The following is a 12,885-nucleotide window of genomic DNA, read 5'->3' on the forward strand; positions in this document are numbered from 1 at the left end:
CTGTAATCCATCAAGGCTCTTAATGTGCCACTGTCATTTCTATGTGGCTGTCAAGAATGGAACTGCAAATGGCACTTTGACAAATCCTTCTTCCAGGCCATAGAAAATGCAGTATTTTCTGGGCTCTAAGACAATATACAGTTATGCAATTAAAGCAAATAATTTTGTGAGCAATTGGATTAATTTTGGTTGTCTTTATATCTGTTGATTCATTTCAAGTTCTTGATGGAAGATGTTCTTGCATCTGGTTACTTAAATGCTCCCTGTCTCTTATGTACCTCTATATGCAAAATTATAATTGTTCCTGTGCAAGGATTCTCGGGTGTTTAGTTCATGGTGGAATATTTTTTCTCACCGAGGCACTTAGAGTACTTTCCTCTCTTAGATTTATTTTCATCTAACTGTTAGAAATATCATTGCCTTTGAGATGCTTTCCCTATCATAAATGTGTTGTAGTCAATCAATGGTCTCAAAATTTCTGAAAGAAACACAGAAAGAGGCCAAACTATTCAAAAAGGAGTGTAGATCTAGGAAATATTGCCGATAAACACATAGCAATGACGATTCTTTGGAAGGACCTGCTTATCTCATGTATGAAAACACCTACAGAAATAAATAAATGGATAGATAGATAATAGATAAAGTAGATAAAGCTATTGTCTATTTTGAAAACATAATGCTGTGGATTGCTTGGGATAATATTCTGAGCAAACACTGGCTACCAACAGCTCTACTTGCTGGAGGTGTGGGAGAGGGTGTCAGAGTTATGCAGTTATGAGTACAGCTATGAAACAATTTCAGCTTTAAACACTAAGCCTCACATTAAGGAGAAAACTAACACATCACCCTGTGGTATCAACCACCTAAGTCAAGGAATAAAGAGAACTGCACCATTTCTGCTCTGGCTTTAGATTGGAGCAATCTTTGCATTTCCTCCTGAGGTTGTTGGCCAGATGCTTCACCAGTCCCACGCCTGAGTGTGAGCTACCTCTGACATATTTTAAAAAGGCTGGTGAAGTAACTTGCTTGCCTTCGAACCTCTGGAGTCCTTTTAACTGCTCAGCTACAAACCTCTATGTCCCATTACAGCATACAGATCTTGCTGGACACTTTCCACTGTATCAAAGGCACCCGACTGTCTACCTGACACTTGTGCTGTTTGTAGGGCCAGGTCTCTGTTCCTCTGACCAGAAAAATAAACCAGAACAAAGAAGGTCTGAGTCATGTTTCCTGCTGTTTAAAAGCTGAAATATCTCAGACATTGTTTAGGGAAAGCAGGTCTTCAAATATGAGAAAGAGGCAGGCCTGCTAGCAATCCCATGGAAAAGACTCAGCTGAAGACACTGCTGAATGCAGGCTGCCAAACAAGGGTGAAACATAAGCTGTTGCAGACATTTTAAGACTGTACTTAGGGCTTCAAACATTTAAATAAATGTTTTATTCTGTATTTTAGGGAAAAAAAAAAAAAAGGCAGCATGGTAATTATTGGTTTAAAGACATAAAAAATAATTTAACATCCTTCACTTTTATAAATTGCTTGTACCATTACTAAACCATAACTAAAAACTGAATTTTACAGTGAAAAGGATCTCTAACTTTGGACATAGATTTTTATCATACTGTAGAAATTCTAGCTTTTTGATTTTAACAGCTCCATCAAAACTGAAGCTTCAGTTCTAATTCTGCTCTAAATGTGCTTATAAAAATTATACTGAAACTTATTCATCTAATATCGGATGGATATGAATAAGAGCTATGAAATTACCTCTATACCTAACTTTATCTGTATGAATAGTTCTCACTGTATTCTTTTGAAAATTGATTTTAATAGGAACATCCAGATATGGAAATTTCTGCTCATGACCATGACCTTATTTTGGCTCTTCTGCTTCACAGAGATGTATCATGCTAATTAAGGATTTTGGATTGAGAAAATGAAGAATGGTGAAAGGAAGTGATTGAGAGCTCAAAAAAGTCACCCAGGCCTCTCTGCAGTCTCTGTGTGATACCGTGTAGGATCCCAGCGCTGCAGAGTCAGCTGTGGTCTTATTAATGCTTCGTTAATGTATTTAAATACAGGTCAGGCAGGGTTAGTGCTCAGAAAAGTAGCCTCTCAGGACATTTAAAGCTGTGAAAAGAAATGCTTTGCTGTTTTAATAGTTTGTTAACATAAAGCCTTTCTTACAAGGAGAGGCTGCTGTGATGTCTTATTACGAGGAGTGTCATGCTGCCGCTGTGAGAGGATCGCAGCGAATGGTCACTGAAACCATACAGCAGCGTGCCTAGCGTTAGGGCTAGCGTTTAACTTTAACCGTGAAATATCTCTAACACCGAGTTGGTGCTATCGGGGTGTCAAGGTAGGTAAGTCACCGAGGTGTGGACAAGTGCCTGTACGGGTTTAGGAAGCAGTGAGCACAGGAGTGGTAACCGGGCTCTAGCTCTCGTGTGCCTCAAGCCCTGTCAGAAAAGCTGAGGAAGAAACACAGGGCCAGACTTTGTTTTTATCTATCTATTTATTCATTTATTTATTTATTTTTTGGGGGGCAGAACAAACGGGGGGCCTTTAAATCCCGAGCCGCCGGCCCAAACTCGCCGCCTGGCAGCGCACAAGATGGCACTTTAGGCCGGCAGCAGGGGCCGGGGGCCGGGCGGGCAGGCAGGGAGGCACCGCACCGCACCCCGGAGGCCTCTTGGCGGCCTGCGCCCCGCAGCCCCCGGCCTCCATCGCAGCCCTCCCGGCCGGCAGGAGGCGGCGGGGCCCCGGGGGGCCGCGGCCTGGGCCTGCCTCGCCGGCGGAGGGGCGGCGCCGGGCGGGGACTGCGGGCGGCCCGGGCTCAGCCGCGCCGGGCAGGGCAGGGCAGGGCAGGGCAGGGCAGCGCCCGGCCGCGGAGCGAGCATGCGGCGGCGGCGGGGGGAGGACGGGTGAAGAGCGGCGGCTGCGCCTCCTCCTCCTCCTCCTCCTCCTCCTCCTCCTCTTCCTCCACCCTCCTTCTCCTTCTCCTCCTCCTCCTCCTCCGCTCGTCTCGCCAGGGCTTCGCCGCCGGGGCTGCGGGAGGAGCCGGGCAGGAAGATGGAGCCGTTCCCCAGCGGTGAGTATCGGCGGCCCCTGCCCGCGGCTTGGGACGTGGCTGCGGGGCTTGGTGTTGGCAGGGTGCGGGAGCCGCCTCCTCCTCCTCCTCTTCCTCCTCCTCCTCCTCCTCCTCTTTCTCCTGCTCCGTGCTCGCAGCCTCCCCGGTGCCCTGGGCCCGGAGCGAAGCGGGGGCAGCCCAAGATGGAGCCGAGCATCCGTCCCGCACCTCGGGCGCCGGGCAGAGTTTGTGACAGATCCGGGGGGAAAAAAAAAAAAAAAAAAAAAAGAAAGGCAAACTCTTCTCAAACTCTTCCCAAATCCACTAAAGCTACAACTTGTGCACCGCATGGTTTGAAACCAGAAGGCTAGCAGCCAGAACTGCGGGGTTATGTTGTCGGTTTAACTAGCAATGTTGGCTCCTTTTCTTTCTTCTTCTCTCTCTTTTTTTTTTTTTTTTTTTTTTTTAACGGCACCTCTGTGTTAGGCGATGTTGTAACTGCAGCTTGTACAAGCAGTTGGTATTTTGTTTTTGTACTTAATCCTGCCTTTCACTCCCTCGGCTAACTGCAGTCACCGAGTTGTAGCCTACGCTCCCGTAAAGAGCCTCCCTCTCCAATGCACTTGGAGAGGGAATTGTTTTTAAAGTCGTCTTGCTAAGTCTTTCCCCTTTTTTTTTTTTTTTTTTTTTAAGAGAGGCAGCCATCGTGCTGCTGTGGCTTTAAGGTCTGTTTGTCATAACCCTGTTCCTGCGTTGTGCAACAAAACGCCAGAAAGGTCTGTCTGCGCTTCAGCTGGGGAAATGGAAGTGGTGTCGTGGCCTGAGCACGCAGCTCGAGGGTGCTTTCTGCCCCTGCTGAGAAGTGACGGCCGGGCAGTCATGCACACAGCCTCCTGACTCGGTGCCCTGAAGTGAAAGCTGTGGCCCAGGGGTGCTGGTGACACTGTTGGGGAGAAGACCTGGAGCTGGGCTGGCGTTAGGCAATGAATTTCCTCCAGAAAGCTGCCCCTGCTGGAAGGGGGACTTAAAGAGAATGTGCAAAGATTAGAGCAGAGATGTTGCTTGTTATCTTGATGATCTTTGTGCGTGTTTGGTGCTCAACAGCAGCTGCTGAAATCTGAAGTGGAGGCTTACACTACTTTTTCTTTTTTTGAATGGAGTATTTGTTTCAGGGCTGGTGGTCTGGAAGGCAGATCTGTAGGCATCAAATCTTTCAAGCAGGCTGTGTTGCACAGTAACCGAGAGGTTTTGGGTTTGGTCTTACACGGTAGTAATGAGTTTTTTGTCAATCTGTATGTCGACTTCCTGTGTGAAGTGCTGTGTAAACTCAGAAGGAAAGATGACTATCGCAGGAAGCTGAAAATGTTATGTTTGTGGCTCTTGAGCTCTCCGGGGCTCTTACCTTTGTAAAACAGAAAGAACAGGTTGGATCTTAAGGTTTTCAGGGAGCAGTTTAGTTTCCCTTGCAGAAATTAATACCATTTAATCCCCCTTTTAGAAATTACAAATAGTATTTAGTCTTCCTCCTTTTCTTCTTTGATATCACGTTGTCCCACCTCTTCACTAGTAGCCTAGGTCCAGTCTTGGTTGGTGAGATCTCTGCGCCCTTTCTCTCCTTCCTGGGGGTGTAGGTGGAGGTATGTTTGAGGTCTGTAGCAGTGGAGGGACACCTCATCACAGATCTATTCTTAGGGCCTGGAATAGCTGAATTAGTAAATGTTTCAGGAACATTTGTGTTACTAATAGCATTTTATTTTTGAGCCAAATTCTTCTATTTTAGGTAACTGTTCTTAATTTGAGACTTTTCCAGAAAAGTGAGTAGTTAGTGTAATTAGAAGTGCATGCAAGGCTTCATGTTTGTTGCATGTGAATTTTTTTCTATTTTGTGTGATCTCATATCCCTCTAAATTGGGAACTGCAAAATAGTGAACATAACTCATTAATTCTGACTAGTAACTTGTTACCCAAACTGTTTCACAACAACAAAAAAAAAAAAGAAGAAAGAAAAAGTGAAATGTTTCCAGTGATAAATGAAATTCTGACTAACAGGGATATGTTATGTAATTTGGGGCATGTCTCTTTTGGACAATACTGCAAAATATTTTGCAAGTCTTTTGTTTTTACTTTTAGGTTATATATATTTCTGAAAGGCTATTTCACCATTTCCTGTTTAATACCTTAAACTTTAAACTTTTTTTCCCATTTGACATACAAGGAAGACGTAGAAACACTGCAACAGTGTGTTTATCACTTAAGATAGGTGATGTGCAAAATCAAGGAAGTACACAAAGAGTCATTTGTGATGTTATGCTGAAATGCAAACAACAATCACTTTCACTAACTTATTTGAATCATGTTAATCTTTTCACAGCAAATGGCAGCTTTAAATGAAAGCTCATTACATAGCTAAACTGATGAACAAAATAAAAAAAGTTCTCATGGGAATAAGTGCAGAATCCTTTTGCAGAAGGAAAAAAAAAAAAAAAAAAAGCCAAGCAAGGTGGCAAAATAATTTGTGGAAGAAAGTAATTTGCGAAATTTATTTCAGCTTGTTCCTGCCAATGCTGAAATGTTTTCCTTCATTGTGTCAGTAGTGCTAGGAAAAACATACAGGAGATTGCAGGAGCTTGTTCTGTGTGCATAGCCTAAGTATTGGGGTATGCCTAAGTATATGCTTACACCAAACTGTCAATGTTGTATGCTGTTGTGTCATGGACCAGAAGGCCTCTTGTTTGTTTAGGACTTAACAGTACAGGTTAAAGCAAGACTGAACAATATGTTTTAGCAGGATGATAAATAAAAAGTCTAAGATGTCTGTTCTAAGTGCCTTTTTTCTTCCTTGTTCTTACATATCCCAACATTTTGCTTTAATCAAATATTACCAACAAAAAATTTCTGCTTCCATTTATATGTTTCTAAACATGTCTCACATTGTTCAAATCCATGCTGCTAGATGGTGTTTTTCCACAAAGCCATGTTGTAACATCTGTAGCTTATGTTCCTGTGTCAGCTAAGCTAACCTAGAAACCCTTTTCTCAATGAGCTGGTTATTTGTTTACTTCTACTGCACTCCTGTGAAGTCTCTGTCTAGCTTGGAATGCTTGGAAATAGTGAAGTAATTCAGATACAGCCTGTGTAGCTGAGAGAGGTCTTCCCTCTCCTTGCTGCATTACTGTATATACACAGACAGACAATGACGTGCTCTGTTCTGCTGGGACTTCACACTACGAGCTTGGATCTGGATGCATTGTGTTAGCAACATAACTGGGACAGAGTACTCCAGCATCTGTTGTAGAAAGAAAAGTAATTTGATGATCAGAATAAGGAGGGGAGTAGATGAACATATGAAGAGAAAAATAGACTTGAAAGAAATAAATCTGCCTAAAGTGTTTCCTCTTGGAGAGAGTAAACGCTGAGTTGGAAAGGGACTGAAAATGCCTTGCCCTGTTAAAACTATGTCTGAAGATCAGAGCATGAATGTTCAGCATGGGTTGCCTGTTAGTACATTTCTGCTGAGGAGATGGTATTCCACTTGCAAGGTCTCTAATGAGTCAAAACTGTTGAAAGCTTTTGTTGAACTCACTATCTGTTGTCCGGAAAAGTATTCCGGGACTCTTTTTCTGGCATGGTGGTGCACACATACATGTAGTCCAGCAGCTGTTTGATATTTGCAAGGCCACAGGCACGTGTATGAGATAAAAACCCTATAATGACAGCTATAGAAAATGTTGAGAACTACTAAAAGATAGGAAAAAAACACAACTGTTGATCAACTAAACAAGCAGCTAATCAGAACATTTTTTCATATCCTGTGTGCATGTTAATTACCTACTAAAGAAGCCAAAGTTACCTCTATTTAGTGCATGTCTCTTTTTTTAGCGATGAATTCAGCTCAAGCTTTTCTTTTTCTCCCTCACACAGTGATTTAAATCAAGTCCAGTGAATTTCCAACTTAGCTGGACTCTGAAGGACATTTTTGTTCATGATGTAGAATAGCAGAGATCATGTAGAGGAACAAAAATACTAGGTTTTCTTTGAGTGAAAGCAATACTAATCCTTTGGCTATGAGACAAGCTTGGCTGCAGGTACTGCTTAGACTTCCTGCCGGGCAGTAGCTTAACACGAGATCCAATGAATTTTTAAAACACAACAGCATTTTTAAGAGCTGGGTTTTATGTATCTAAATGTTTTAAAGAATCGTATGTACATGCTAATAGCGACATTTTCACTATTTTTGGTACTGCTTTAAATAGTGGAGGTGTGTTGAACTTAGATTGTAAGAACCACAAAAATATTTTGTGCCCTGTAGCCAGGAAGAAAGGAAGTGAACAGATGGAGGCTCTTGAAGGGAACGTGGAGAGAGGGAAGAGCCCTAGAAAACTCATGGAGCTGATCACAGAGGTAGGGATTTCAGGGTAATAGGATGTGCTCTGCTCTGCTTGCCTCCCTGAGGCACAGCTGATGTTTTAACCCATGGTGAGCATTGGCTCATGAAAGAGGCTCAAATAAAATCTCAGTGCCCAGTTTTTTGGTTGGTTGGTTTGGGGTAATGTATGGCTGCGCTGGTTTTCACTGCAACTGCAGACAGGAGTCCTAGTCCCACAGAAATCTGAGATGTCTTGGTGTTTTCTTGTTACTGTGGAAATAGGGTATTTTAGTTTTGATTATTTTTTTTTTTTTTCCTCCTGAAGTTTCAGTGTTTGGAAGATCCTGTTTTAGTCTTCCTTGTTGAGTGTGGCTGAGTGCAGAGAGCTGTTTTTGGTCTGTAATCACTCTTTGACAAGGAAGGAATCGATTCTGCAAGCACTCAAGTTCTTGTCTGACTGTACATCCGTGTCACAGTGTCGCTGACTTTTAAGGGGAACCACTTGTGGTTAAAGCTAAGAATGTGCCTCGTTTGCTTACTGCTCCGGGGCCAAGCACTGCTGTAGTTTTAAGCCTTCCTTTTGTATAAAATCCGACACTTGAAAACAATTTCTTCTGCTGTAGTAATGAACTGTTAACACATCGATAGTCATTTGTGACTGTTTTTCATGCACGTAAACCAATCTTTCTGGAACAGCCGGGCTTGTATTTGTGGGAGCCCAAAAAGCTTCAGAATCCTTTAAAACCCTCATTGCTTCTAAGCTGAAGCTTCTGCAGGTAAGAGAAAAAGACCAGGAGTAGTTGGCTCTATGAGCTGTCAGTTTTACTATCCAAATTTGTCGCTGACAGGCATATTAATGAGGTCTTGGCACAACTGATTCTCTTTAAGTATGACGATGAGCATGAGTAAAGTGCTATTCTACAAACAACTGGAAAATGATTAAAGGGACCATCACAAAATACACACTGCAGCAAATAAAATGTAAATGTGAGGAAGGTAGGAGCTAAATAATGTTGTTTGAAGTGTGCAAACCTGTTAAACTTTGGGGGAAAAAAAAATAAAAACAATTCAAGGAAACAGTTTAAATTTTCCTTCACGTCTGTCATGATGCTGTGATGCTACTATGACGGTGGTCTGCATTGCAGTGGTGGGAGCGCTGTTTTTGTTCTGCATTATGTACTCTGATTGAGCTAGCAGGCTCCATCACAGCAACTGACTTGTTGGCAACTCCGTTGATTGATTTGGCAAAAGTTCAGGCTGCTGCTGTGCTGGAGGGATGGTGCCTAGAATAGAAGAGGCTACACTAAATGTCAATATCCTTTATGTTCCTTGTGATATTCCCCCCCCCCCCCCCCCTTTATGTATGTAAAGCAGTGACAGGTATTAATGGGCAGTATGTGAATGCAGGGAATTATAAGGTAACTTTTCATCTGCAGAAGTAATGGTTGTGGGATTAAGATCAATGAAGGGAAAAAAAACAAACACTTGTGGAGCAGAACTTAAGCCTTAGTTTAAGGGGTTGTGTCATTGACAGGTCTGTGATTTACAAAAATTATTCTACATAAGAAACGGTGGTTAGAAATGTGCTTTGTCTAGAGAGGAACTGAGTTGTGTCCCTCTCCCCCTGTTTCATCTCTTCTTCTCACCTTGTTATTTTCTTCCTTTTTCTTGGCAGCAGTTTGTGTTTTGAAATACGTATAAATCTAGTAATAGTGATGCAGCCAAGGATACCTACATTTCTGGTCAGAGCAACCCAGCATACGCACAAGACTGAAATACCTGCGGGCAGGCATGGATTGTAGATAGGAGCTCTCGCAGGGCTGGCTCTAGAGTGACCCTGCTGGTATTTCTGCAGAAACCTTCCCCAAACCCTGCAGGGCATGTTTATCTGATGCACAGATCGCGCTGGCACTCTGCGCAGTCAGCAGCTCTCCCACCTGCTTTTTCTGTGGTGACACTGAGTGAAAGAGATGATCCCCCGGTACCTTCTGAAAAGCGTCTGATATTTGGGCTGTCTCCTTCCCCGTCGAGGTGGTGGCTGCAATGAAGCTGATTTCAAGCTGACAGTGAGTATGTGACAGCTCTTTGAGCAATTTAGATCTCAGTATTTCTTGAGCTACCATGCAGGCATACTGCCTTTTTTCTCTGTTGGAGTGCTTTGTCTTGATGTAAAGTAAGTCTGACAGATACTCATTTGCTTCTGACTTACAGGTGTTTTTATGCAGTGTATCGTAGGAGTTACCAAATGTGTATTAAGTAAGAGCAGCAATCCAAAAGGCACATCAGGCTTTCTCGTTTGTTGTTGTTGATGGGTTTTCTTGTTTGTTTTAGACGGTGCTCAGGATGAGAGGGTTTGATAGTTGGAATTTACTGCTTAGGAAAACAAACAAAGCCAACTAAGCAAGCACTGGGCTGCATGCAGCCTTACAGCTTGTCTAACAATCCACTAGCTGCAGAGTTCTCTATTGTATTTCTACTGAACAGCTGATAACTGGCTGAGAAATCTTTTGTAACTTAGCTGTGAACAGCCTGGTATTCATCAGCCATGGCTATATGTAGTCAAGCAGACAGTCTACAGCCCCGAATATGGGAGCTTCAGAAGCTGGAGAAATTTAAGACAGCTTCCAGCGAGTCCCCAAGGCTGGATTGGATGCCTTTTCATTAGATCCCTGTGGTCAAACAGTTTCTATCATTTTAATTGCAAAACATACCCTTGATCAGGTTGGAAACAGGAAACTAAAAGGCTATCTAATAACATTAGTTTTCAGTGCCCTCTTTTCCTGATGTCCTTGCATTTTGCCCAATCAGTGACTGAGGACAGAGCGCTGCCTTAATGCTGCCGGGACTCGTGTAAGGTTTCCTCTCCCAGCAGCTAAAGAGTAGAGTCACTTAAAACAACCTCCTGCTCTTCCCTTCCCTCTACCTTCCCCCTACTTTTCACTGTGGAAGCTGAAGTCCTGCAGATTGAAAACTGACAACATCTGGCAAAGTGTGAATGGACATGTTATGCCTACGCTGGATATCAAAATCTGGACGAAGCTTGCTCTGGGTAGCTTTAAATTCTCCAGTAATCTTTACTGACCTCCAGGGAAAGTTATGTACTTACATTATCAGTAAATGATAGTCACTCTCTCTTTTATCTTCTGAAACATTTTATTTTTATTGACAGCAAAAAAGGTAGTGATTTGAAATGACATATCAATAATTGCATGCCAATCTACTTAAAACTTTATAGCTAGATGTTGAAATGTAATTGATTCATGTGGTTCTTCAGTCTGAGGTCTTGCCAAAGAAAATGTGTTTGTGCTTTCCTTAAAAATCAGGAAAAGGCTTTAAGGAAGTCTTTCAGAAGCACCCAAGACAAATAAACAGAGTCTTAAATGAGATTACACTCTCAGCCCTTGTTTCTTATGGCAATTTAAGATAAGAGAGGGTTTGAAAATACATAACCATGTATTGTTTTAATTTCCATCATACGGCCTTGTTGGTGGAATTTTGCTCTAAGCTACGTGCAGGAGCTTGCTATTGAAATATTTGATCTCATGTTTGTAAGTGGAATAAAAATAATTACAAAACAAAAAGGCAAAAGTAGGCCTTCCATTACAGTCAGGAGGAAGGGATGTTGAATAGAGAGAGACCTTGTATGGCTTGGATCTTAGGCTGCCTTGTTTATTTTGGTTTGGAAAGCGGCATTTATCCACCTTTACAATTCAGGAAAAACAGTTCAAGTTAGGATCATACAAAAAATTACGATGTGTTTTTTTCAAACCAGCCTATATTCTGTGCATTTTTTGTTTGTCCTTCCCTTGTGACCCAATGAAAGAAGCAGTGATACACACTTAACTGCACAGATTCCTGTAAACCTCTTACCAGTTTGGCTGCTCCTGTAGACTTGCTTGTCTCCTGAAATCAGCCTCCTGCGAAGTGGTGTTTGTCACTAGGATACTGCCAGTACTCTGTGTCTTGGATGGATTTCCTGTAGTGCCTGCCTTTTGGTGGAAGCTCGCAGTAAAATTGTACAGAGGGTCAGCGTGTGTGTTTGCACTTCAGTAATAACACCACAAAAAGCAGCAGAGCCTGTCCTGTTTTTTTATGACTGCCAAATGGAAATGTCTTTATCTGTGTGAGTGAAGGGTGCTGAGCTCTTAGCTGTAGCTGAAAAACTCCCACTTTGCTTCAGTGAGGTTGTGATTTATGTAAGGCTTTTAGAATTTATTCCGCCTGTGTCGATGTGTTCTGTTCTGGTCTCTGTACTGAAGTAATACTGAGAGGACTGGTAAATGCTGCTTTATGCTCACAGCACAAGTGGCTTTGATGTTTCACTTTCTTTCTAAATGATTATGTTCATTGTGTAAAAGTACCTGTATGTTCAGATGTGTGTTTTTGGTCTATTAAAAATGTGTACGTGTGCTCTTGTAACATCGTGGGAGGTAAGGGCATGCTGTTAGCCCACCTAGTGCTTCTGTTCAGCAAGGCGCATGTATGATAAGAGGATTTCTGTAGGAATACATCATATTTCCTAATATTTCTTGGTTGTGTTCTCTTGTATTGGATTATTCCCTTCTGAGCTCATTAAACCAAGAGAAAGTGATGGCACTGGTCCTGGAGCAGCCTAACTTGGTTGTGTTTTTCAGAAATGTTTTCCTTAAGAAAAGGTTCTAAAAATAAGATTTAACATATTTAAAATAACTGCAAGCATGAAAGCTTTTATTTCTAAACTGAAATGTACGTGGCTTCCCTCCTATAGAAACGTGGGGCTTTTGCCCCCCGTGCACTGCTTGTACCAGTAAATAAAAGTCCTGCTTAAGCTCCCTGCTTGTTGTGGTTTAACCCTGGCAGGTGGCTGAGCCCCACACAGCCTCTTGCTTACAGCCTGCTGTGCGATGGGGAGAGGGCTGTGAGTTACAGTGAGCAACCTCGTGGGCTGAGATAAGGACAGTTTAGCAGGTGAGCCAAAAGCCCCACGCACAAGCGAGCAGAACAAGGAGCCCATTCACTGCTTCCCCTGGGCAGGCAGGTGCCAGCCACTCCCGGCAAGGCAGGGCTCATCACATGCAGTGGTTTGTTGGTAGGACAAACGCCGTCACTCCAAATGTTCCCCCTTCCTCCTTTTTTACCCCAGCTTTTACCTCAGGCTCTGCAGGAGCACTGCTCTGCAACAGCGAAATGATTGTTTGGAGGTATATGTGCTTTATACACCGTAGCAGTCATCCATGTACTTACTGACATGGTGCTCTGAATTTGTGGCCTCTCTGTAGGTGCCTAGTAACATATATTAAAGCTATCTTAGAGAGTAAAGCATGTTCTGAATATTGATTAAATCCCTCCTCTGTGGGCCCTGCCAGCTATGCATATTTAAGAGAAAATTACATTATGAGCATCGCAGAGCGCGCATGTAGCTCTCTATTAGATTGTCCCTGTTCGTTGCCAATTGCCTTTGAGCCATGCCTG

At 42.9% G+C, this 12,885-nt stretch overlaps 1 protein-coding gene across 1 annotated transcript in view; it reads left to right on the plus strand.

The window, feature by feature from the left end:
* The first annotated feature begins 3,010 nt into the window (after nt 1-3,010).
* Nucleotides 3,011-12,885, plus strand: part of LNPEP (leucyl and cystinyl aminopeptidase) — a 57,240-nt gene continuing 47,365 nt past the window's right edge. Inside the window, 1 exon segment of the mRNA XM_032205980.1 lies at nt 3,011-3,089. Within this exon segment, the coding sequence (XP_032061871.1) occupies nt 3,071-3,089 (19 nt within the window). The 5' untranslated portion in view covers nt 3,011-3,070.

The sequence above is a fragment of the Aythya fuligula genome, chromosome Z (genome assembly GCF_009819795.1).
Source record: "Aythya fuligula isolate bAytFul2 chromosome Z, bAytFul2.pri, whole genome shotgun sequence".
Classification (NCBI taxonomy): Eukaryota; Metazoa; Chordata; class Aves; order Anseriformes; family Anatidae; genus Aythya; species Aythya fuligula.